We start from the raw sequence: 26,346 nt of genomic DNA, 5'->3' as shown, positions 1-26,346 counted from the left end.
CGGGAGTAACCGTACTTTCACCTCCGCCATAAAACTGAGTACATAGCACCATAACAAAACCTGAGGTATACCACTCGAGCCTGAGTAGCAGTCCACAACCTGGCAGCATGATTCCAACGTGCCCAGCGCCCTATGACCAGCACATACCTCGACGCCGCCGACAATCCATAAATAACTCGTAACAAAGGTGTGTGACGTTCCGTGGTTAACTCGACTCCGGCATCCCCGATGCCGCGTAGTCAGTACACCATCAGCGTACACCATCCCGTAGAAAATGTGATTTCCAATCACAAAGACTGCTGCTTTCTTTCCAATGTAGTGGTTCACTCCCAGAGGATTCCACTCTAACCGGATACACCAATCCGTTCCGGTATGTAGCCACCTGACGACTCTGGTATTCATGAATACAAGTGCTTCGTGTACTCAGTAATGCACGAACTCTAGTCTGAGCAGACACACTGCCTGTTCCCATGTGTAGATGTCTCCAGACTCAAAGTTCACTGTAGCAATGCTACTCTCCAACTACACGTCCTGTGGTCGATTCTCCTCTCGCGTGTACTGCAGTCAACTCACTTCAATCAGCAAGCTCGGCAGGCAAGACAAGAACAATCCGTTAACATTTAAACCGGCGAATCACATCGCTCGTCTCAAAACTAAGCTAAGGATAGTTAATCTCGGACCCGGTAGGGCAAACACAAATATGCCACCTGGCGGGTATGCACACCAAACAAAAATGGAAACCGCCATCTAGCAGAAATGCATAGTAAACGATACAGAAGGTGCTATCTAGTTGTGAGGACACAAAACCTCACATAACATCACAGTATAGGACAAAAATAAATGCACTACATATCGAAAAACCAAAACTTTCTGACTTAGTTGGGAGATGTCTGTGGCATCATTTGCCATAATCACTTAAAAAAAAAAAAACAAAACAAAGCAAAACTAATACCATCGATTTCAGTCTGAATTTCAGATCGGCAGACACTCAACATGCAATCTAGCAGTTCATTCTGAATTGTTTTAGAATTACCTTTAAACAGTAGCATGTTCCATATGATTTTTGAGAGGCTTGTTCTGATTACTTACGAACTGTAGCAACCCACGAAATACACCAGGGTTCTTCGAATCGTTTTTTCATCATGTCCCCTATGGCGAAGTTAATATTGGTCACAAAATGTGATACAATTAATTTTTTTTTTTTTAATAATTTCACGATTTTTTCTCACTTCTTGATTATGTTCGAGGATGTTTGTTCTGTTCGCTTCACTTAATTGCGCAGTTTTACAGGTGAGACTGCAAAGATTCGTACTTTTTAATTTTTAGGGGCAAATGTCCTAAATCTGTCACACCACTCCTAGTCCATCCAGCATCACCCCGAAGAGGAGTCAAGGAAAACAAAATACAGAATTTTTTTTTCACATCCACGTTACCACAAATGCTTAGCATAAATTTCATTGTTATACTTCCTTACATATTATATGCACTATTTCGGCTGGATGAAGCTTGAGTAAGATTTAAGTCGGGTAACGGACAAGCCTTTAATTTCACTTCATTACATCAATCTTCTCCGCAAGGGAAAGTTGAGAAAAATAAAATTAATATTCTATAATTCACACACACTAATGCTTGCACATTTGCACTGGTTAAGTTACGGTACTAAGACGTTATACCAAAGCAACACTCAAATATACTGATGGTCAACAATTTTCTAAAACTGGAAAAGAAGTCTCTTTCGTATTCTACATGCTATATCAAAAGGATTCTACTCGTGCAATCATTATGAGTTAAGGCAAATATTAGGTTCTGCTGGAGGCTGGATATATACGTAATAATAAGGCAAAAGAGAATATTAATTTCGTTATATTAACTCGATAAGATTCTACAATAGTAAGTATGTGAAGAGAAAATAAAAATTTTGTCATTAAGTTTCAAGGGAATAGAGAATCCATTTGATGCAGCATTACAATAGAGGTATGGGAGTGGAGGAAAGAATCTTCCCTTTGGCCTGGCTCTGCAAGCCACTGCAGCGAAATATAGGTTTTAAACAGCGGCAGTTTCCCTCTGCCTCCCTTCACCTCTCTACCCCCTGACCATGCAAGACACACTCTATGAGCTGTCCCACCCTGCAGATCCCAGGACGACTTTGAATGCAGTGTCAATTCCAGTACAGTCGACACGCAAAAAGATTATGCATAAGATAATAGTATATATTCTCGGCCAGATGAAATATAAAGCAATTTACCAATAAAAGCTGTAACAATTCTTCTACAAATTAAAATAAATACTATTTTTATTTTCCTGTCAAAGCAGGGAGTGCTGCAGCTCCGCAGTTCTTATGGACGAGCCGCCCCTGCATATATGTGATGATATTGTCTCCCTCACTGTTATAACCATAAGTGGCAGTTATCCTTCTGTGGATTGTTTGTAAATTACAATTTATGGGTGTTATTTATGTTTGAAAAATGAAACAGTTTCATAAAACATGTTTCCAGAAAGTTGCTGAAGTGTAAGTGATCCATATAAGCTTTTACCATTTTAATTAGTGTTATAACTATGGAATCCACACCTGTGGAGTAATGGTTAGCGCGTCTGGCCGCGAAACCAGGTGGCCCGGTTCGATTCCTTCTTGCTTTTATGTGCTGTAAGATTTTATTGCCTCATCTAGATTTTAAGATGAATATAAGGCAGTCGCTCATTAGATTTGTCACATTTTGTATTACAGAAAGATGTCAGCCCGGTCTGCCAAACATCGATGACAGCATACCTAAAGGAAAACTCAGACAAACCAAATCATCAATGAAATGCAACAAGTTAAGCTCTGCTAGTGGAAAGATGAATGTTAAGGATAAGACAGAAATACAGACACGATCTCAAAAAAGGGGCAGAGTTCTTAACTCAAGTACTGTAATGGGTATTACTTTGTATGCTGATGATAGTAATGATATCGAAGTATCATGTCCAAACACAGAGCAGCAGTATCCAACAGGTTCTGGTCATAGTCTTCCCAGTATTATCGTGGAGTCACCACAGACAAAGATGTCTTCCATCAGTGCACAAGAAAATGGAGTTACTTCGACTCAGGAAACGGGAAGAGAAAAGCTATTGGGGGCTCTGGATCTTAAAGAAACACCAGACAACTATCCAAGTAGAACTGTGAATAAATCAAAATCATCAGATGACATTGACAGAGATTGTCACAATAAAGATGAAAGAGATCAAAGTAAAAGCAAAAGTACTACCAGCATGTCATTGCAGAATATTGATAAACTTCCACCAAGTCCAAATCTTACGAATCTGGTTAACCTCAGCAAGAATAATATTCTCGTTAGTAGTGGACACACATCAACATCTGGTGTTAACAGTCCAGCTGTGATCAGCAAACCTAGTAATGTTTCAAAACAGAAATCTCGTGATACACCCAAACCCGGCATCTCGTGTGCAACTGTGAGTGAAAAGCGTAGTAATAACGCTTCAAAACAGAAATCTCGTGACACTCCTCAGCCTTCAACATCTCAAGGAAGGAAAGCTGTGAATTCCAAGAGGTTGAGTCTTAGTACGCCACGTAAACAGCGACATGTAAGAGCATTAGATTTCACAACGCCACCCAAAACTAATTCTTTTAGGCAATCTCATACGTCTCCAAAACATCAACGTAGTAAAAAACAGTCCCCTAAAACATCTGAGAAAGTAACAGAAACAATAAGGAAAATACGGTCAACATTATTTAAGTCACCCGATAACACTGACACAAGTGCAAGTCACAAACCTTTATCAACATCTGTCACTGGTTTGTCCAGTGCAGATACTGAGAATAATAGAAATAAGGTACCACCAATAGCCACAAGAAGCCCTCCTCCGCAACTTTGTGGAGATTGGGATAAAGCAACAGGAATTGGACAGATGATAAATGAAGATGAAGAGGATGTTGATGCAGTAGACGATGAAACTGGGTTTGATGAACCAGCTACAGAAACTGAGGCTGATGTCATAGCAGAAGAAGCTAACAAAATGTCAAACATTACAGAAAATAAAGATGATGAACATATATCAGCATCCAACACAATTGAAGAAGACTCTAAAAACAAATTATCTCTTCCTAAAACAAAGAAAACGTGGGATGCTGATCTTCGGGCTCTTTTAAATGCCGATTATGACGGAAACCTGTTGCCACCAGAAGATGATAATCATCAGTCCGAAGAGAAAGTTACAAAAAAGAAGGTGATAACGACAACAAAACCCAGGAGAAGATTCTCAAAAGTAACAGAGGAAGAAGCGAGGCGAATAGAAGAATGTCTAATTACAGATATCGGTGCAAGTGAAGAAGATCACTCTAGTGCGAAAACTAAAAAATCTGAGGAGATTCCATCAAGTTCAGATCTAGAAGTTGAAAAGTCTGTGGAAGATCCCAAGGAAGCAAGTGGGATCAGTGACTTGAAGGAGGTGATAAAGACAACAACAAAGCCTAGGAGAAGAGCCTCGCAGATAACAAAGGAAGAAGCGAGAAGAATAGAAGAATGTCTTATTACAGATATCAGTGTAAATAATGAAGTTCAATGTAGGGCGGAAACTAGAAAATCTGAGAGAATTCCGTCAAGTTCAGATATACTAGTTGACAAATCTGTGGATAACACTCAGGAAGTAAATGAGGACAGTGACATGAAGGAAAGGATCCATGCTGACTCTGATGTCCCAGCAAAAGGAAAGTCTGCATTACATGAAAGAAATATGGAGACTCTAAATGAAAGTGAATGTGTACATCCAGATTCAGAGGAGAAATCTTCAGGAAATCCTAATGAAGGTAAACTAAAGAGAAGAAGTGTTTTGAATGAAATGGATAATGATGTGCATGTTGACCTGCTGGAGGAAACGTGTAAGAGTGAAATAGTTATAGATTCAGCAGAAAACCATGTTACAAATACAGAACCAAATAAGTTTTTAATACCAGAAACTTCAAATATAAATGAAATTGACCTTTCTGAAAGTTCAGATGCTGATTCCATTGGTCCTGCTAGCCCATGTGCATCTGTTGGTTCTCCTCTTTCGTTGGCTAGTAGCTCTAAAGTCATTCAATCTCCTACAAAGCTAAAAGCTGCCAAAAGAACAATAGTTCAAGATAACTTGCATGTGTCGCAAACAAACAGTCAACTAGATATCGAAGAAACCGTGGAAACATTTGTTATTCAAACTGAAGATTCTGATAGTAAGAAAAATAACAAAACTACTGAAAATGAAACAATGCAAATAAATACTGAAGATAAGTACCTGTCTGATTCAAGAAATATACTTTCTATGCAAAGAAACAATGTTCAAGACACGTCCACATTAGAAAGTAAGGATTTAATGTCCTCTGTATCTGGTAATGCTGAACCCTCTGCTACTGTCTCTGGAAATTCCACAGTTAAAATATCTAAAACACAGAAACAAGTAAATGGTACATCAGAGATACCTGATGCTGAACCTAGATCAGTTGCAACTGCAGCTCTCGATACTCCAAACAAGATTGATGACCCTGGTGGAATTGAATTTTCTGTTCCACCTTTAACACCCCGTGTCCTCAGTCCACAACCACATGACACTCCATATACGAAACAAGCAATTAGTAGCACTGTTATATCTTGTTCTTTCATACAGACTCCAAATTTCCCACCACCAACACCCTGTATTTCAGTAACACCACAATCGTGCCAGTCAAGTGAAGGAACTCCATCTTTTGTGACAAGACCAACAGATTACTCTTCATGTTCTTCCTATTATAAACCATCAAATGAACAGGATCTAAATACTTCGGACAAGCCTTTGATGCAAGTGTTAATTGAAGAATGTAATAAGTTAGAGTCTGATGGTTTTCGGAATTTCAGTACAGGAGATGCTGACAACAAGAATTGCACTAGCAAAGCATCTCCTGTTTTGGATAAAACTTCACGAGATGAAGAGAAAGGAAATACTTTGGACACTGTTTCTTGCAGCCTTTCTTCATCAGACAGAAGAAAACAAGAAAAAGAAAATATAAATAAAGGAAGTGGAAAAGGACAGACAAAACGTTCAGGTGCCATGTCTGCAGGATCAGCTGACAGAAAAGGAAGATTTGTTTCAAGAAAATCTTTAAATTCGAATGATTTGAATGTGGAATCAGATTCAGAAGTAAAGATTGGAAATAAAATTCAGTCAAAACGGTCATCGAGAAGAAGAGTTAGTTCACTTAACAGGAGTCAAAATGAGTTTGAATCACAAACAGATTCAAAGAATGAAAATAATAGAAACTCAAAACAGCCAACTAGCTCAGCTTCAGTACTAACAGAAAAACAAACAAAGCATTCAGGAATTGACAGTGATGATTCTGAAGATGAAATGGAAATACAAACAAACTCCGAAGTTGAAAATGAAGATAGCTCACTTCTTGTCTCATTTAAGAGAAAAAATTCTCTTTCAGAAAGCGAAATTTCTAAAAGTCGGAGAGAAACACAAATGAGCTTAGAAAACAAAAATGAAAGCAATTCAAAACCTACAATATCAATTCAAGAGAAGACAGGAAAATCTAAGAGATTGATGAAAGGAATGGCTCCTTCAAATGGTGTTAATTTTCGGGACAAGATAAATAAGAAAACAAATTCAGATCTAGTTAGTTCAGAGCAAGAGACTACAAAGGGGAAGACTAGATCACAGTTACGTTCTAATAAAAGTGATGATTATGGAGATATACCAAGTGCACAAATAAGTTTGGGTTATGAAAATAAATCCAAGTCAAAACGAAAGAAAATTCAGTTAAATACGAACATAAAAGGCGAATCTGACAATAGGGCACAAGTACAAACAAGCCCACACAAAGGGAAGACTAAACAAAAACAAGGTTCGAACAAAATATTAAAAAAGAAACAGAAACATAAGACAAAGAATAAAGTTATTAAAAGATTTGTTGAGGATGCTTGGCGAAAACTTTTTCCTAATGACTCCCCAAGCGACGATCCTGATTTCGAATCCAGTAATGAATATTTGCCAAAAGAACTTTCTGAAATTGAAGCCGAGAATACATCAGAAACAAAAGGAAGTAAATCAGCTGCAAATGAAAAGAGAAAATCTTCAGATGCAGTCAGTTCAAAAGAACATACTGAAGAAGTGGCAAGGACTTCGAGTAGAGGATCACAGATGTGGAGTAAATCTCCAAAATCACCACGTACATGGGAGGAAGATATTCGAGAGAAATTCCTGCCTAACGATGAAGACATGGACAAGGAAGACTCCATCTCTCAACAGAATCAGAATAAAGATAGTTTAATGGTAGGCCTATCTCCCTTTAAATATGATACAGCGGGAACCAGATCACGCGCATCTCATTTTTCAAATACTGCAGCAATAATCAGCGAACTAGAAGACAAGAAACGCCGGATGCTTGCAAAATTGAAGGATACAGATATATCAAGTTCAACAGATAGTAATATAAAACACACTGAGAAGAAGATAGATAGTATTACTTTTGCAGCATGTGCTGCTCCCCATGGATTACAGTCTGAAACAACACTAGAGGTTAATCCTACACATACTATTCATTCTAGGGATGACATATATCAAGTAGAAAATACTATGGATGGAAACCCTGTCAACAGTGGAATAAAGAGAGTGGAAAATGTGGTGCTTGGTAGTCAAGATAAGAGTGAAGTAAATCCAGTGAAAATTAGTGCAGTTACCCCAAATAAAGGCGATAATGAACCAATTCAAGCTTTTGCTATAAAACAAGGCAGCATGGACACAACACCAGCAAAGGAAGGTTCGCAAGTGACTATGAAAGAGAACACGCCTTTTAAGACAACACCGAGGAAAAGTTCGCATCTTTCTGTGGAGGCAATCGCAGAAAAATTGACGAGGCAGAAGATAGCTATTCAGGCTCATCCTGTAGTGACACAGTCTCCGAGTTGTCAGCCTGTGACATGTGAGGATAGCAGTTCTGAGGACTTCCCAGCATTGCATCTGAGTTCAGATGACGAAGGGACTCAGCCCGAACAGCTTAACTTCTCACAGATAGAAAGACAAGTAGCGAAATTGCATGGTGGAGAAGAGACAAAATTGTGTGACATAGCAGTCCCTACACCTGTGCCTGTCATGGATATTCGTAGAGATTTAGAAGCAACTCCTAATAGAGTGCAGGATATACAGACAAATCTCAGCACAACCTCTGCTACAAATATTGAGGATGACCACAAAGGTCAGTATAATACTGTTAAAGAGTCTGATACAGAAAAATGCAATGAGAATCCTTCAGTAGATGTTACAGTTACTCCTCTTACTGCTGGTAGCAAAACCAATAGAAAGAAACTTAGTCCAGCTGAAAGGGAAGCTAATGCAAACAAGAGAATAAGGGATTTGCTTGGTGAAGATGTGAGTCCTATCAAGAATTTCTCTGAAGTCAAAAAAACTCCTATAGATCTGACCGAGAGTATTTTATGGAAACTGCTTGTAAAAGAAAAGAAAGATAAATCTCCAAATGAAAACAGAGTAAAAGTTACGAAACTGAAAGGACCAGTAAAACGTAATGAAAAGAAAAAGCCTGCTAAGAGAAAGAAAAAGAAAAAGTCTCCATCAAAAGTAACAACCAAATTAAAAGAAACAGATATTGAACATAATGTTCAGGAACAAGTCGGGAAATCATCTCCATCAAAAGTAACAATCAATTTAAAGGAAACAGATGTTGAACGTAATGTTCAGGAACAAGTCGGGAAATCATCTCCATCAAAAGTAACAATCAATTTAAAGGAAACAGATGTTGAACGTAATGTTCAGGAACAAGTCGGGAAATCATCTCCATCAAAAGTAACAATCAATTTAAAGGAAACAGATGTTGAACGTAATGTTCAGGAACAAGTCGGGAAATCATCTCCATCAAAAGTAACAATCAATTTAAAGGAAACAGATGTTGAACGTAATGTTCAGGAACAAATCGGGAATTCATCTCCACCAATGGAAGATACATCTGCATCAAAAGTAACAACCAAGTTAAAGGAAACAGATGTTGAACATAATGTTCAGGAACAAGTCGGGAAATCATCTCCACCAGTGGAAGATACATTGAGAGAGCAAACTAACTCAGAATACAAACGGATAATTGTTTCTGAAAATGAAACTTGCATAGAAATAAGATATGCAGATGATGGGCCCAAAGGTAATAACTTTGCATTTGGTGATATTTCGACTTTATCATATGAATTCGAATTATCAGATAATGAGTCGGAGAGAGGTGAGAAGGCTGGTGTGTGTACAATCACGGATTTCCAGGAATTGTATTGTTATTTGCCTGATTGTGTCACCAATGGTGCTCACACAAGCAAACTGGAGAAAGTAATTTGTGAATTTCCAATTTCTGATATCAAAGAAGGAAATGCTTGTGACGTCAAAAGTATGAGTACTTCTATTAGTCATGAAAAAGACAGGCATGTAGAAAGTGATAAAATATCAAAAGGGAAGTACAGAGAATTTCAGTCACACAATAAAAATTTGGAACATGATAGTAAAGCTGATGGTTACAGAATAAAATCACTATCTCCTGACCACCAGAGACCAAGTACATCGGTAAACAAAGCAAGAGGTAGTGTAAATGATATTCATAAGCGAAGATCACCATGTCCTGTTCATAGAAGATGGGCATCGTCACCTGTGTATAGAAGACAATCCCGATCTCGATCTTTGGATCGTAGAAGATCAATATCTCCCATGTCATCATCTTCTAAAACATCAATTTCACCATTGCAACTGTTATATGATGAAACCATGGAAGAGAAAAGAAGAACAAGGTTGGTATCGCGTGTTAGCAGGAGAAATCAAGAAGTAGATTGGAGAAGGAATTTCAGTCCACACAGAAGTTCATTCAGAAGAAAAGACAGAGATAGATTTCGGGACCATGATGACAGATATCGTAATGATAGATATCACGGTGAACGATACAGAGGTCATGTCGCTATGAGAGATTCTAGTCATAATTCTTCATCTTTACTGGAGGTGTTTGACTCTAGTAAAAGTAGAATTCTGCATGCTCCTGAAGAGAAGGGATCCACATCAGATGGAGGCAGAAGAAGATACTCTGACGTTGTAGCAGAAAAGAGATGTGAAACACAGACTGAAAACATTTTGAGTGAAAATGACAAAGTGGAGGACAGTATGGTCACAGAGCAATTAGAAGATGGAGAAGTGGTAGATGAAGAGTGTAGTAGGAATAGAATCACTCCTGATAAGTCAGCAGATCAGCTTCAGAAAGAACCATCAGCAGCAGATTGGCTTCAGAAAGAGCCATCAACAGGTAACTGTTTCATTTCAGTATACAACATTCAATTCATTTTTACTGCCAGTTTTATAGAATTTGACTTTCCATCCATACCTCAGTACAGTAGAATTTCTATTATCCGAGTTAATGTGAATCAAGACTACTTAAGATAAGCAAAAACTCGGACGAAACAGATGATTACTAAAAACTGTTTTGATTAGAAATCAGACAAACTCTTAAATAATTTCGGGGGAAAAATTGTTCCGGGGCCGGGTATCGAACCCGGGACCTTTTGGTTAAACGTACCTACTGAGCTACCCAGAAACTCTACCAGACACCGATCCAATTTTTCCTTCTATATCCGCAGACCTCAAAGTGGGCTGACAAATGTCAAGGAACCAACATTGAGTGCACACTAACTCTGTGTGACTTAAATTGTGATTTTTCTGTTAATGAACAGTGATGTATATTATGCAAATCGAGTTTTCAGGTAAAGTTGATTTGAATAATTTCTGGGGAAAAAATTATTCTTGGGCCGGGTATCGAACCCGGAACCTCTTGGTTAAATGTACCAGTAGAGTTCCCGGGTAGCTCAGTTGGCACATTTAACCAAAAGGTACTGGGTTCGATACCTGGCCCCGGAACAATTTTTCCCCTGAAATTATTAAAATCAACTTCACAGGGAGTTATACCTGAAAGCTCGATTTGCATAATATACATCACTGTTCATTAACAGAAAAACAGCAATTTAAGTCGCACAGAGTTAGTGTGCACTCAGTGTTGGTTGCTTGACATTTGTCAACCCACTTTGAGGTCTGTGGTTATAGAAGGAAAATTTGGATTGGTGTCTGGTGGAGTTCCTGGGTAGCTCAGTTAGTATGTTTAACCAAAAGGTCCCGGGTTCGATACCCAGCCCTGGAATAATTTTCCCCCCGAAATTATTCAAATCAACTTTACACGGAGTTATGCCTGAAAGCTCGATTTGCATAGACAAACTCTTTACTTAATAGACTAATGCCTGGTTTCTGGTACACCTCAGTTAACTCTCAGTTACTTAACTGTTCTTAAAAATTTAACTGTACTGATAACTTTCATGTGTTTCCGGAAAGTTAAATGTAGATTTATCAGTGCTTGTAACTAATTGTTGAGGTAACTTCAAGTTCAATATCTATTGTCGTCCATAGATGTCACCACTAGTATTTTGTTGGCGATTTTTTTGTTATTTATAGTTACTTTTGTTTGCACAAGTTTTAAGTAGTAATATGGTCGATAGGTACAGTGAGCTCTGTACAAGTAGGTGCAAGGGTTTTTAATTAAAGAATCGTGTGATAAATGATAGTGTAGATCTATGTGTACACTTCCATCTCAATCGTAATATGATTAAAAAACAATAATTGTTGGTATTTGGCGTGATCATCGAGGTAAATAATACTAGTGAAGAGAGGGCTAGATGTAGCTATAACTTCTGCTACAAAACTGCAATTGTAGTCAGCTTTGGTGGTCATGTAGATACACATGCAAAAATATTTTACATTCGTTCATATGAATGCTTTCATGTGTTCAAATGGACTTTTCGGGGTCTGAAATACCATTGGCATTGGTAGATCATCCAAGAATAAAATATTATTTGACTGACATCATAGAATCTGAAATTGATGACTAAAATTAAGCTTGAGATATTCGAAATTGTCTTTACAAACACACATTATTATCGTAATATGTCATAGAAAGTAGAACATTTACTGTAAGTTACGTAAATAAAATGCTAATTTTTTTTAATTATATCGCTAACTAGTGGCTTGTGCAGCAAATACTGCAAACTAAGTTCATTAGACGTTCAAATAAACATTTTTCAGATTTATTTTTAATGAAGAATACCAGACATTCTGAAAGTTATTTGCTTCCATAATAATGAAACATATTCCCTTTGAATGGTTTTTTTGTACCAAATACTTTTTCTTGAACCTATACACCTTCAGTTTTTTAGTTTGAACGCGAAAACGCAAGTAACAATGTTAGGACTGTCAGTCGGTTTTTCATGTAGGAGTAAAGCAGTAGCTATTTCAGGTCATTGCGGATTGTAGGTGAAAGTTAAAAAAAATTTCAGGTTTGCTGTGCTTTCGAACAATAGACATAGCATCTTAGTATAGCTGCTGCATGTTTCGTAAACTACCTTGAAATGTAGAGAGTAAAATCATTTTATCCTGCTAAGAGATCTTGCTGAAATTATCAGGAAATTACAAAATCTTGTAGGCCTCTTATTTTATCAGTAAGTAATACTCTAATTTTTGCGCTCTCTCAAGCCAGTACTGAAGAGAATCACGAGTATAAATATCTACACCACACCACCATTAAATATATGAAAAAGACCCAACCCCACTTGATTAATAACTATAAAAATATTTTATTTTTAATAACAATATTATTATCTTACGTAAGTTTTATAGTTTTCTGTAACATATACTATATAGCCACCACTCAGTAAATTATAGAAATCAAGATCTAATTTAAGATATTCTCTACATCTACTTATATAACCCCAAAACGTTTCACTTTCAAATCATCAATATACGTAGCATTAATATGTATAATTATTGAAAAATAGTCACAGCATGGCATTAACTATAGTAATATTTCATTTCTAATGGTAATAATGTCATCAAATCACCTCAAGTTTTGTAGATTTTAATATCCAATACACAGCTGTACTCAGAAAATTACACACCACAGAATCAAACCTGTAAATTGTTTTTAGTAAGCCTTGAAGTTTTTAATAACCAATTTAATTTGAGCTCTAAATATGTCAGCATTCTTGCAGATTATGGCCTTCGTGTAATATTGTTTACTGTAGTGTGTGTTTTGTTTTATTCTGAAATGCAATTAGTTAGTGGCGACAGATAGATTTAGAAAATAGGAAAGTTATGTTGAAAAATTGACATTTTACTGAAAACTACTATTTTTCTGAAAAACTTTGGGTTCCAAGCTTCAAAATGAGGGGTCATTTATTAAAATCCGTTCAGCCGTTTTCCTGTAATTTCCATTACCAGTTCAAATTATATATATAGATATAGTAAATTAATTTATTATGGTCTATATTATTACTTAATATCAGTTATTAATGTTTACAAAACAGTAATGCAGTAGTGCTGCATATTGGTATTTGTTTGAATCAGTACTAACAGCCGGATAACTACAACTGAAGGCACAGTTTTCAGTTGAAGCACAGATAACTGTAATGATGACGAGAACTGTTGTTTCGGAAACTTATTTTAAACACTAGCCGTACCCGTGCGCTGCGCTGCACCTGTTAGAAATAAATATAAAGTAATTACATAATTAAAATAGGACATTTGATCCAGGGAACATTCGTGTTTGATAGGAGGATAAATCGTTTAATATGTTACTTAATTAAAATTGCATCAAAATAATTAAAATGCGATCATTTTGGTCCAGAGACCACTCATTGGTGCAATGACAATTCTTTAACATGTTTCTAATTTTTATTACATGCAACCATATTTTAATGAACATTGACATCATTTAGATTTAATGTGTATACTTTATTTTACTTGTTATAAGTTTCCATTGAATTATGGTAATAACTTAATTTTAACCCTTGTTTTCTACGTATTCAGTAAATGGCGTTTGGCCCACTATGGTTCTGAACCCTTCAAATAACTTAAATTATATTATATAATATTACATTACATAATATATTATATTATATTATATTATATTATATTATATTATATTATATTATATTATATTATATTATATTATATTATATTATATTATATTATATTATATTATATTATATTATATTATATTATATTATATTATATTATATTATATTATATTATATTATATTATATTATATTATATTATATCAGAAGTTACTGTAATAACATTATAGCATTATGGCTATCTAGAGAAACTACACTTTCCAATGGTGAAATAATAATTAATTATACAAATCGGTTAATTTAGCTTCCGATATTACTTCATACAAACACAGAAACATTCTCTGTAGGCTATCTTTCATAGCTTTCGATTGTTGCTGTCCAAGGCCCCTTATAGATGAAGTCATTTGTTTTTTATTTCATTATACGGCCTTAGATGGCAGTAATTTTAATTTTAAAACTCATTTATCTCATTAAATATCAGTCCCATCAAAATTTTTCAAGGAATAAAACTTATCGCAAATTATTTTTAAAGAAACTGTGTAACTTTTTTCACAAAAATCAATAATAAGCGAGATATTTCGATTTATTTAATTCAGGCCCCCTTATAACCCCCCCTTTTAAATAATCTATTTTGAATGCCATATAGCCTAAAATATAAGTTACAACGAACATAATTTATATTCCAATTTTCATCGAAATCCATTTATCCATTATCGCGTGAAAAGGTAACAAACATACAGACAGACAGACAGACAGACAGACATACAAACAAAAATTTCAAAAAAGCGATTTTCGGTTTCAGGGCGGTTAATTATATATGTTAGGACCAATTATTTTTGGAAAATCGAAAATTACCAGAAAAATTTCGGCTTCAGATTTATTATTAGTATAGATATCAGCACGTTAAATCGTAGATAACTCTGTATGTAGAGTTAACTATCTTTCCAGAAACCGGACATAAATAAAATGAACAAATCAGGTTAATATAACTCCAGACATTTAAAAATACAGCCGCGAGCTGCAAAACAAATGGATCATTGCATTGCGCATTCAGTCTGATACCAGTTCGATAAGAGCGGTGAGACTTGAGTCATGAAACAGTTGTATCTTTTAACGCTGATGGAAACACGACCATTTTTACAGGTTTTTTTTTTTATTATTATTTTATTTTATTATCAGGCTCAGATAACACGAAACCTCGGCTAATCAAGACACTACTGTATTTCTCTCTTCTCCTTTTTTATAATTCTTGTCTAAACTTATCCATTACAAATTTATTTCCTTCAACTGGGCACACTTTCTTTTTCTTCCTCCCCCCCCCTTTTTTTTTTTTTGGATCGAGCTCAGATAACACAGGACCTCAGATAATCGAAATTCTACTGTATTTCTCTCTTCTTCATTTTCCAACTCGAAAATATAATAAATTTATACAGTGGGTAACAAACAAGAGATTGATAGCAATAAAACGAAATTGCAGGAAGCACTGATTTACCTCTTCCAACTCGAAAAGAGCTATTGTATTTAAAATGTTATCACCACATTTTATTTTAATTATTATCAGGAAGGATAACATTTCTTATGTTAGCAAATACATACACAAATTCCACAATTTGGGACATCTGGCCGACATCTACGGCTGACCACTAGAATCCAGAATACAAAGCAGAGGTTAAATTAAAAATACAATATGATTGTGGAGAGAATACGGAACAATGATAAATTTAAAAATAAAGTACAATTTGATTTCGGAGAAACATGAGATGAAAATACATTGAAGAGTAATGAAATGAAGTAAAAAAATAAATAAATAAATAAATAATTTAAAAAAATTACATAGTATTATACAAGTGATTGTGTAAAATGGATAATGAATCTCTCAATACCATTAGACAAATTTTGTTAATGTCCTCATTAGAAAATTTAAGAGAAAGGAGAATGGTTTTGGTTAACTTAAATGAAGTTCCCCTGGTGCCAAAAAGAAGTCCTTTCACTTCCCTGTATTAATATTCATTTTGTATCTCTCGCTGAAGTGAGGAATACATGGGTTGTAAATAGACTTCTTTTCATCGTTAACGTTATTGGCTTGTTGATCATCCTTCTCAAAATGGACAGTGGGGTCAAGAATGAGGCTTTTTTGATTCCGGTGATTGGTGGCTATAATATTTGCTCTTCTCGTTGACCCATTCTCAGCCAAGCAGTGCACTTCTTCGTAAACCTCCCATATTTGCTACCATACTGAAAGACTCAACTTTCAGCAGAAAATAGAATCCATGTGGAGAAAGAGCTAAGTTGATTGTGTTTAGAGGCTTTTGAAAATAACTCGTATGGTTCGTCATAATCCTAGGAATTAAATCCTTTGTTTTGGAGGTTCAGGACTAAAATTCTTGAACACTATTAATATACAAATATTTGTTCTAGATATTGTCCAATGTAAACAGTCCAATCCATTTCGATAAAAGTGAGTGATTCCTTCTTGGTATTAGCACAGTCTAGTTATACAATGACGAAGCTCGTGTTTATGGGGGTGCTAGGAACAATAGACTGTGCAGGTACTATTTTGCATTATCTGTAATGAGGCGATAGCAGCGATCCTAGTGGTTAGCAACTATATGTAGCTACATATTTACTACGAATTAAGCTTCGTGTCTCTATATTCTAGACTGTGATATTAGTGCTGTGTTATAATTATCCCACAGTCTAGAATACACAGTCACGAAGCTCGAGTTGTGAGGGTGGTAGGAACAATAGACTGTGCCGGTGCTATTTCACATTGTCTGTAATGAGGTGATATTAGCGATCCTAGTCATTAGCAACTATCTATGGATGCATATTTACTACGTATTGAGCTTCGTGACTGTATTTACTAGACTGTGATTTCCCCTCAAGCCATTAATTTAAATGTTCCATGCCCTGCTCCCAGGCGGTATTTACCATAAATCCCCTACAATAAACTAGACTGTGCATAGAACATACTCATGTACATCAGATCACAATGGATCTGCATCAGAGTGAGACGTGTATGGATACGTCGACACAGATTGAGGGGTTAGTGTATGATTTAATTTCGTAATAACTCTTTTTGATAAGTAGCAATTCCAAAAGTTTCTTTCCTTTAATAGATTTAATAGCCTTAGGAATTTAATTTGTATTTCTATTTCAATTTACATGATTATAAGCTAATATGAAATGTCTTCATTCCCTCTAGTCCCATCTGATGACGATCTGATGACGTATGCCTTAGTGGGAAGCAGTAGAGTTGAGAACTCAGGCGAAGATACACCTCCTGTTATAAAAGATAATTTAAGTCTTCCTGGTGCATCATCAGACCAAACTTTAGATTGTAATAGGTGAGTTATTCGTGTCCTATACTTTATGTTGAATTAGGCAAATGCACGAACTTAGAATTTGAATTTTATTATTATTATTATTATTATTATTATTATTATTATTATTATTATTATTATTATTATTTTCAATTTTTAATTTTAACAAAATTGGAATTAAATATGATATTAAAATCAATAAAGAAAAAACTAAAATTATGGCCTTCTGCGGAAAATACCCTGTGCCTAGCAAAATGTTTAGATTGAAAAATATTAGAAAGAGTAAATTATTTTACATATCTCGGATACACATTATCTTTTTTCGATGAAGTAGACATTTCACAGAAAATTTCTAAATACACCAAAACAATGGGAATAATAACATTATGAAACCTTCCCTAGTACAAAGGCATACTAGAATTCGCCTATACAAGACCTTGGCGAGACTGTACTTTGTTACGGCAGTGAGGCAAAGACATTGAGGAAGAAAGACGAAAGCAGAATAACGGCTAATGAAATGAAATTTATGAGATATACAGTGGGATATACAAAATGGGATCACAAACGCAATGAAGATGTAATGGAAGAATTACAACTAGAACCTGTAATTAATCACGTAAAACATTATCAGAACAACTGGATAAATCATGTGCATCGCATCCATAGAGATAGAATCCCAAAAGTCATGCTCCACTATCATCCAAACGGGAAGAGATCTCTTGGTCGTCCAAAGAAGCGCTGGATTGAAAATTTACCTGTGAGATCGTAACAGGCCATTTGGCCTAATACTTGAAAGGAAGAAGAAGAAGAAGATTATTAGTATTATTATTATTATTATTATTATTATTATTATTACTCACCATGAAATTAGTGGGCCCAGGTTCAAATCCTGATTGGGACAAGTTATCTGGTTGAGGTTTCTTTCGGGTTTTTTTCTCTACCCATTAAGAGCAAATGTTGGGTAATTTTCGGCACTGGACCCTGGACTCATTTTGCTGGCAGTATTACCTTCATTACATTCAGATGCTAGATAACCATAGCAGTTGATAATTGTCGTAAAATAAGCAATTACAAATTATTATTATTATTAATAATAATAATAATAATAATAATAATAATAATAATAATAATAATAATAATGGAAGCAGAATGTACTGCAAGTAATTTTATTTCCACAAACATTGGCACCTTTGCAACACATATTCATATAACAGTAGCGATTGAATCGTAAAATTGCATTATATGTAAGGTTCAGTAAGCTGACGCATCACAGAGGGACATTTGTGGCTGTGCATTTCCTCCTTCCCACTCTAGTCTTGCTTTTGACTTCTGCGGTCACTGAACACACAGTTATCATGTCTTTTTATCACACACTTTGTTCCAATGAAATTACACCCAAACCGTCAATGTTACACAACAAACCAGCATAGGACACACTTGTTGGTATTTGTTCTACAAAATCCCTTGATATCATCACCTCTCTGTCTCCTGTTTTCCTGGAATGCGCATTCCACTATTCAATTAAAAATGCTACTTTTCTCAAAACCCATTCATGAAAGACCACAATGATATTAATAATTATGTTTAAATCACTACCCCGATTCATCTCTCAAAAGGATCCTATTTAGTCTTCTTCTATCCTAGTGATGTCAAAGCAAACGCATTTTTCTGACCTTGACATTGTGCGCGGGCATCAAGCGCTAAGTATGGGAAGAGGAATGGTTGTGTATATGAATAAGCAGCCTGTTGGATTAAGAAAACAGTGGTGCACAAAGTTCAAACGGAAGTGAAATTTTATGTCGTTATTTTTATATGGCTTCTTTCTGTTTGATATTATGTATATTGTCTGTAAAACAAAAGTACTAATACTAATTTCTTAATATTGCAATTGTGTTTTAAATGTTAATAACATAATAAAGAGTTAAGAAGGAATATTCACATAAATTCCATAGTAATACAATTATACTGTACTAAATGGATGAAACACATCATTCATAAAGAAAGTGATATTCCAAAAAAAGAGACTGAGTATGACATGATAAGTTGGAATTGATATTGATGGTACCTTTAACCTTATAAAAGTAATCAATAAACTAATCAAAACAATGTTACAGTACAAAGCAAAGTTACCTAGGTGCTATATTATGTTTTAAGTGTAACTAATATTCCATAACAAAACTCTTAATGCGTTATGCTTTTAAGGTGATATTGGTGAGCAACTTTCTATCATCAGAATATAAAATTATTTTCTCGAAATCTGCTGAAGTTATAGAGCTGACATTTTTACAACACATGGGCACGTATCTTTTGCTTATGATGTAACAGTAGTTGCTTTGTTAATTCATTTCCTTACAAACCATTTCCATGCAAATATTTTCAATATTATCAATGCACTATCTTCAGTAATACGTATTTATGGTACTGTATATTAGATTTACAAAAACGTTCTGTAAGGCTACTAAATAAATAGGTCTATATCTGAAAATTTCACTTTTCCATAAAAAAAAGTTGAGAAAATATTTCTTTTGAACAAAAAAATCAAACTTGTGAAAAATGAGCATTAAAATTAAAACTTACATTCTTATAATGCACTTATACTTCTCAGACAAATCTAAAAATTAACATGGATACAGTTTTAATAAGTTCTCTTCCCTTTATCTATTGAATCAGTGCTGGCCATCTCTGAATATAGCTCGACCAAGCGGCATATTCGGCTGTCTCTTTCCTTTCCGCTGTAAAGCGCTCAGGCTCTCCTGAGCTCTAAAGCGCGCACCTGCTCGTATGGGCATCAATTGACATGACTGTTCTATCCTGTTACATAATCTCAAAAAAAAATATGGCAGGAATTTTTCAACACGTTCACATAAAATTTCTTGGTGAACAACTCTTCACCAAGAACAGATGCCATAGTAAATTTCTACAATGGATGAACAAGAGATTGGTAGTAATAAAACGATATTGCAGGAAGCACTGAATTCACCTCTTCCAACTCGAAAACAGCTGTTGTATTGTGTTAAGTCACGCCAGTGATGCAGCATTTTCGAGTCGTGATATTTTAAAAATGAATCACTTCATAAAGAAAGGGCATCAGTCACATTTTTTTCGAAATTGAGTTAACATTGAATTTCCCATCTTGAATGTTCAGCACATCATTTTATCAAGAAAAGAAACCAGTCCAACATTTCTTTCATTGTGATATTGTGTTCGGAATGTGAGCGTTTTGTAAAGGAAGGGGCATCAGTTCGAACAGTTTTTCTTCATTTCCCACAACTTACAAGGAGAGGACATGCTCTGTGTATCACCGAATGAAATAAGATTGTGTGAGATGAAAATACAAGAAGTACTGTTTAAAATCATACCTGGTATGGGTGGCCAATGACCCCTCGTTTTGGAAATATTGGCTATTGTTTGTGACGTACTTCCGTTAGGTACCTAATATGGAAGCATTAGACTGTATGAAAGCGTAGCTCATATGGTTGGGTGCTGAGTTGTTATCCAGGCAACCTGAGTTCGAATCTTAACTAGTCCTATATTTTTTTCTTTTAATAATGATTAATAGTGTGATCACAGTAATCTATTTACATATCTCATATTTCTCAATGTATTGAACGCTTCATCATGTTTTAAACAAATTACTAATTCACTAACATTGTATTGTAAACAAGGAAATATTGCTCATGTAGGCAGGTAATTGGTGTCTGTTCTGTTTCTATTCCACTTCATTTTGTACATGATTCATTATGATAAATGTCATAACAACACACAAAACATACTTATTTCCTGCACCATGCACAGCAAATGAAAGAAGGTTGTCCACAGTCACACACATTTTTCCGCACTTCTGTTGAAACAGACATTTTTCACAGTCACAAACACTTCTCGCTCGTTTATTAATTTTGATGCATACCACGCATATTTCAACATGGCTTTGAATATAGGAGCTGACAACTGAAAGTGAATTAAGGAGTGAATTTTGAGGGCATCCTCCCTTGAAGCAATTTGTCGTCCAGTTTGTAAAATGAAAGAGCTATTTTGCAAATATTTGATAAAAATCTTCACCTGTCTAAAAAAATAAACATCACAGGACTGGCATAATCCAGTACATTTGGGTGAAATCACTTTAAGGTTGCATGTTACTTCACTTTCTTCATTTGTAAATATTTCATCTTAAAAAAAAGGATTTATCTACCTTCCCACGAGTCGAGAATTAGAAGAAATGGCTGCTCTTTCACATGTCTTTATTACTTTCTCCAGGTATTGCTTATGGAGTTGAGATGTCAGCTTTCCTGATGAAGAACGTGTTATATATTTCTGAATTTAGAAGTGAGTTCATCTACTTGACGTTGCACTCTTGAGCCAAATTGTCCTTTTGGTTATAATAATAATAATAATAATAATAATAATAATAATAATAATAATTTAATTTGAGTCGCGATATGACTTTTGTTATAAGTTAAAGCGACAATAAATAAATAAATGAAAAAAAAAATAATATCAAGTTTAAAAAAAATGAGAAGGCATTAGGATTCGAACAGGGGTTGCCTGGATAACAACTCAGCATCCAACCATATGAGCTACGCTGTTACACAGTCTAATGCTTTCCTATTAGGCACCTAACGGAAGTACGTCACAAACAATAGCCAATATTTCCAAAACGAGTGGTCATTGGCCACCCATACCAGGTATGACTTTAAACAGTACGTCTTGTACTTTCATCTTACAGAATCTTATTTAATTCAGTGATATACAGAGCGTGTCCTCTCCTTGTTAGCTAAACTGGACTGATGCCCTTTCTTTATGAAGCGATTCAAATGTTATCACCACATTTTATTTTAATTATTATCAAGAAGGATAACATTTCTTATGTTAACAAATACATTTTATGAGATTGTCATATTTGCTACCATACTGATAGAGTCAACTTTCAGCAGAAAATAGAATCCATGTGGAGAAAGAGCTAAGTTGATTGTGTTTGGAGGCTTTTGAAAATAACTCATATGATTGAAACTTACAATTTTGTAGTGCATTATTATGTGACATTGTTTAAACCTACAGATTGCTTGAAGAACAACCAGTGCAGGAAACTGGGAAGCTTCAAGAAAAATCAGCTCAAAAAGAAGCAAATCTTTCATCATCTTCCAGTGGCAGAACTCTTCCTCCAAAGAAGAGAAAAGCGTCTTCTGAAGACATGGGAATACAGGTGAATTGAACAGGGATTTCATTGCACATTTCAGCTATTGTCCGCGCAACTTATCTAGGCGGCTGGGTTCCCTAGTGCTCTCTCGCTGCCCCGTAGCTGTCTGCTGGCTACCTGACGTCGCTGCAGCAGTTGTACGTACAGTCACAAAAACATCATTCGGTATTTAATTTCAGTGCATTCCATTGGATATGGTAGGTGAAAGTACCCATGGTTTCACAAAATACATGTGCTATACATTATGATCACAACTCCAATTATTACAATATTCGTATCTGGCCATGAGCTACTGATGGTAAGCGATACATGAAGTCTTTCAAGTAGAAGCACAGGTCTGTAGTTGTTGGGTTTCCAAAAAGTTCACTTTCACATACAATCATTATCAATATTCTTCTTCTTCTTCCTCCTCCTCCTCTTCCCTTCATCATCATCATCATCATCATCATCATCATCATAACAGTCATCACTGCTGGTATCGTCTAGATGTATTATAAATTATAAATTATTAGGGAAAACACTTGAAGCAAGTAAAGAGATAATAAATCCCGAAAAGACAGAGTATATGATTATGTCTCGTGACTAGAACATAGTACTTACTTAATTACTTACTGGCTTTTAAGGAACCCGGAGGTTCATTGCCGCCCTCACATAAGCCCGCCATTGGTCCCTATCCTGAGCAAAATTAATCCATTCTCTATCATCATATCCCACCTCCCTCAAATCCATTTTAATATTATCTTTCCATCTACGTCTCGGCCTCCCTAAAGGTCTTTTTCCCTCCGGCCTCCCAACTAACACTCTATATGCATTTCTGGATTTGCCCATACGTGCTACATGCCCTGCCCATCTCAAACGTCTGGATTTAATGTTCCTAATTATGTCAGGTGAAGAATACAATGCGTGCAGTTCTGTGTTGTGTAACTTTCTCCATTCTCCTGTAACGTCATCCCTCTTAGCCCCAAATATTTTCCTAAGCACCTTCTTCTCAAACACCCTTAATCTCTGTTCCTCTCTCAAAGTGAGAGACCAAGTTTCACAACCATAAAGAACAACCGGTAATATAACTGTTTTATAAATTCTAACTTTCAGATTTTTCGACAGCAGACTGTATGATAAAAGCTTCTCAACCGAATAATAACAGGCATTTCCCATATTTATTCTGTGTTTAATTTCCTCCCGAGTATCATTTATATTTGTTACTGTTGCTCCCAGATATTTGAACTTCTCCACCTCTTCAAAAGATAGATTTCCAATTTTTATATTTCCATTTCGTACAATATTCTCGTCACGAGACATAATCATATACTCTGTCTTTTCGGGATTTACTTCCAAACCTATCTCTTTACTTGTTTCCAGTAAAATTCCCGTGTTTTCCCTAATCGTTTGTGGATTTTCTCCTAACATATTCACGTCATCCGCATAGACAAGCAGCTGATGTAACCCGTTCAATTCCAAACCCTCTCTGTTATCCTGGACTTTCCGAATGGCATACTCTAGAGCAAAGTTAAAAAGTAAAGGTGATAGTGCATCTCCTTGCTTTAGCCAACAGTGAATTGGAAACGCATCTGACAGAAACTGACCTATACGGACTCTGCTGTACGTTTCACTGAGACACATTTTAATTAATCGAACTAGTTTCTTGGGAATAGTACGAAATGGAAATATAAAAATTGGAAATTTATCCACAGAAAAGGTGGAGAAATTCAAATACAGCAACAGTAAGAAATGTAAATGACACTCAGAGGAAATTAAATGTATTTTACCCACCTCGTAGACCATCCTTCCTTCTCCTGCCCGCTACCTCCAGAAGCGACCCCTGTCCACACCTGTGGAGTAATGGTCAGAGCGTCTGGCTGCGAAACCAGGTGGCCCGGGTTCGAATCCCGGTTGGGGCAAGTTACCTGGTTGAGGTTTTTTCCGGGGTTTTCCCCTCAACCCAATCCGAGCAAATGCAGGATAACTTTCGGTGCTGGACCCTGGACTCATTTCACCGGCATTATCACCTTCATATCATTCAGACGCTAAATAACCTAGATGTTGATACAGCGTCGTAAAATAACCCAATAAAATAAAATAAAAATAGAAGCGACCCCTCTCTCTTTTAGCTGCCCAGATAAATTTCGCAGACAGTAATTCGACTTGTGCTTAGATTTTTACGATCTCTTCTTTGGGATTGGATGTAAGAAATGTAATACAGTGGTTCCTGCTTAAGACGTGTCCAAGGAACCAGCACAAGTAAACTCCTTTACTTACTTAGTGGCTTTTAAGGAACCCGGAGAATGTAAGAGTAATAAAATTTACCTTACGGCTTTTTGTTACAGGCTGAGAAGAGAATTCGACCAGACAATATTCATGCACTGCAGCAACTTAAAAATTTAGATTTGGATCACTTACTGAATTTTGTTCATGGAGAGAAGCCTAGATAATTTCTGGAGAAAACAGAGCACCTGAACATTGACCACAATTGCCATTGGCAAGCCAGTAATGTAGTTCTTTGTATTTTTGTATGTACATAAAGTTTTCTTTTATATTTATGTGTGAAAATAGAAAAAGATCGTTTTATATAATACTCTTGTAAATATCGCATGTACATACCTTTTGCTAATTATAAATTGTGAGACAACAAATTTGTAATGGCACTGTTTCTTGTTGATAGTGTTCGGAGAGTTCCTCAACACGAATGTGTTATAAATAAATGATTTTAAATAGTATCGTTTAAAAGACCCGTCTATAATTGAAGATCTCGTGTGTAAATAATGATAACCTGCATTTTTACTGGAAAAACAAGATTGTTATTCTTTCAAGCAGTGTATTTGTACTAGAGATGGGATAAAATGTTCTTTTTAAGAAACAGTTTCGACTGTAACTGTTTCATGAACGAAACTGTTCCAAAATAACAGTTTCAAAAAAACTTTTTCATAAGAATATGTTTACAACATCAGTGCCAAGTGTTCCAACTATTTCAACCTCTCATCAGCTTCGGGAACATGTTTCAAAACTATTTCCAACTAAAGATTGAAGTAGACGTAAACAAAACTGAAATGTATTACTCCGCAATCGCAAGCTAGCTACCAAAGCAGCCACCAGGGCGCATTATTTTCAGCAAGTGAGCACGCAGGGCAGCCACCGTCTGATATATTGCAGACATTTCAACACATTCATTGAACTAACCCGTAAAATGCTCACAGAGGGTTAATATTTATTATTTCTCTACTGGGATTAGTGGATTTTCTTTTTCTGTAGATTCGTGATTAAATGTTATTCTTTGAAGAGTGGAAAATTTCTTTAATTCTACAGTAATTTATTTGAAGTTGGCAACACTGAATCTCGCACTGTGTTATACCAGCTGTGCTGATGTGCTCTGTGAAGCTGCAAGTCACCTTGGGAGGGATTTAATGCCTTTACGCATGCGCGTTGCCATAATACACGTTACAATGATTTAACACGCAATGTCTGAAACTACTAATATAAACATGTTGTTTAAATCGTAAGAAAGTGTTCTTATAAGCATCTTTAATTCACTCGTATTCCATGTATATTATACATTTTATTATTTTAGAAGGAACTATTTTAATGTGAGGAAGAAGATGACAAGCATGAGTTTGGAGGCGTTGTGCATCCAATAGCCAATCAGGAACCATTATGCCACTTGCATTTATTTACATTTACTTCAATCTTTAGCTGGAAAAAGAGAAGGCCCTTGAATCGTCTTTAAATCAGCTGTTCAGTGTATTATGACAACGAAAGATAGTTTTCGTAAGTTACTATTAAGGGTACAGTAAATAACTACAATTCAAAATAAATCATTTTTAGTAGAAATAACGCATATAACCCTAGGAGAGTTTAATAATGATATTAGCCGATGATATTTTTCACGGTATATTAATAATTAAC

The 26,346-nt window shown here is 35.6% G+C and overlaps 1 protein-coding gene across 3 annotated transcripts in view; it reads left to right on the top strand.

Annotated features, from left to right (window-relative positions):
- LOC138701957 (serine-rich adhesin for platelets-like) overlaps positions 1-25,163 on the top strand; it is a 73,945-nt gene extending 48,782 nt beyond the window's left edge. For all 3 annotated transcript variants that reach the window (XM_069829348.1, XM_069829349.1, XM_069829347.1), the window contains 4 exons: positions 2,726-10,285; positions 17,138-17,279; positions 22,311-22,455; positions 24,774-25,163. In XM_069829348.1, the coding sequence (XP_069685449.1) occupies positions 2,726-10,285; positions 17,138-17,279; positions 22,311-22,455; positions 24,774-24,878 (7,952 nt within the window). In that variant the 3' untranslated portion in view covers positions 24,879-25,163. The remainder of the gene's footprint in view (positions 1-2,725; positions 10,286-17,137; positions 17,280-22,310; positions 22,456-24,773) is intronic.
- Positions 25,164-26,346: the final 1,183 nt, after the last annotated feature.

The sequence above is a fragment of the Periplaneta americana genome, chromosome 6 (assembly GCF_040183065.1).
Source record: "Periplaneta americana isolate PAMFEO1 chromosome 6, P.americana_PAMFEO1_priV1, whole genome shotgun sequence".
Lineage (NCBI taxonomy): Eukaryota > Metazoa > Arthropoda > Insecta > Blattodea > Blattidae > Periplaneta > Periplaneta americana.
This window is presented reverse-complemented; position numbering and strand designations above follow the sequence as displayed.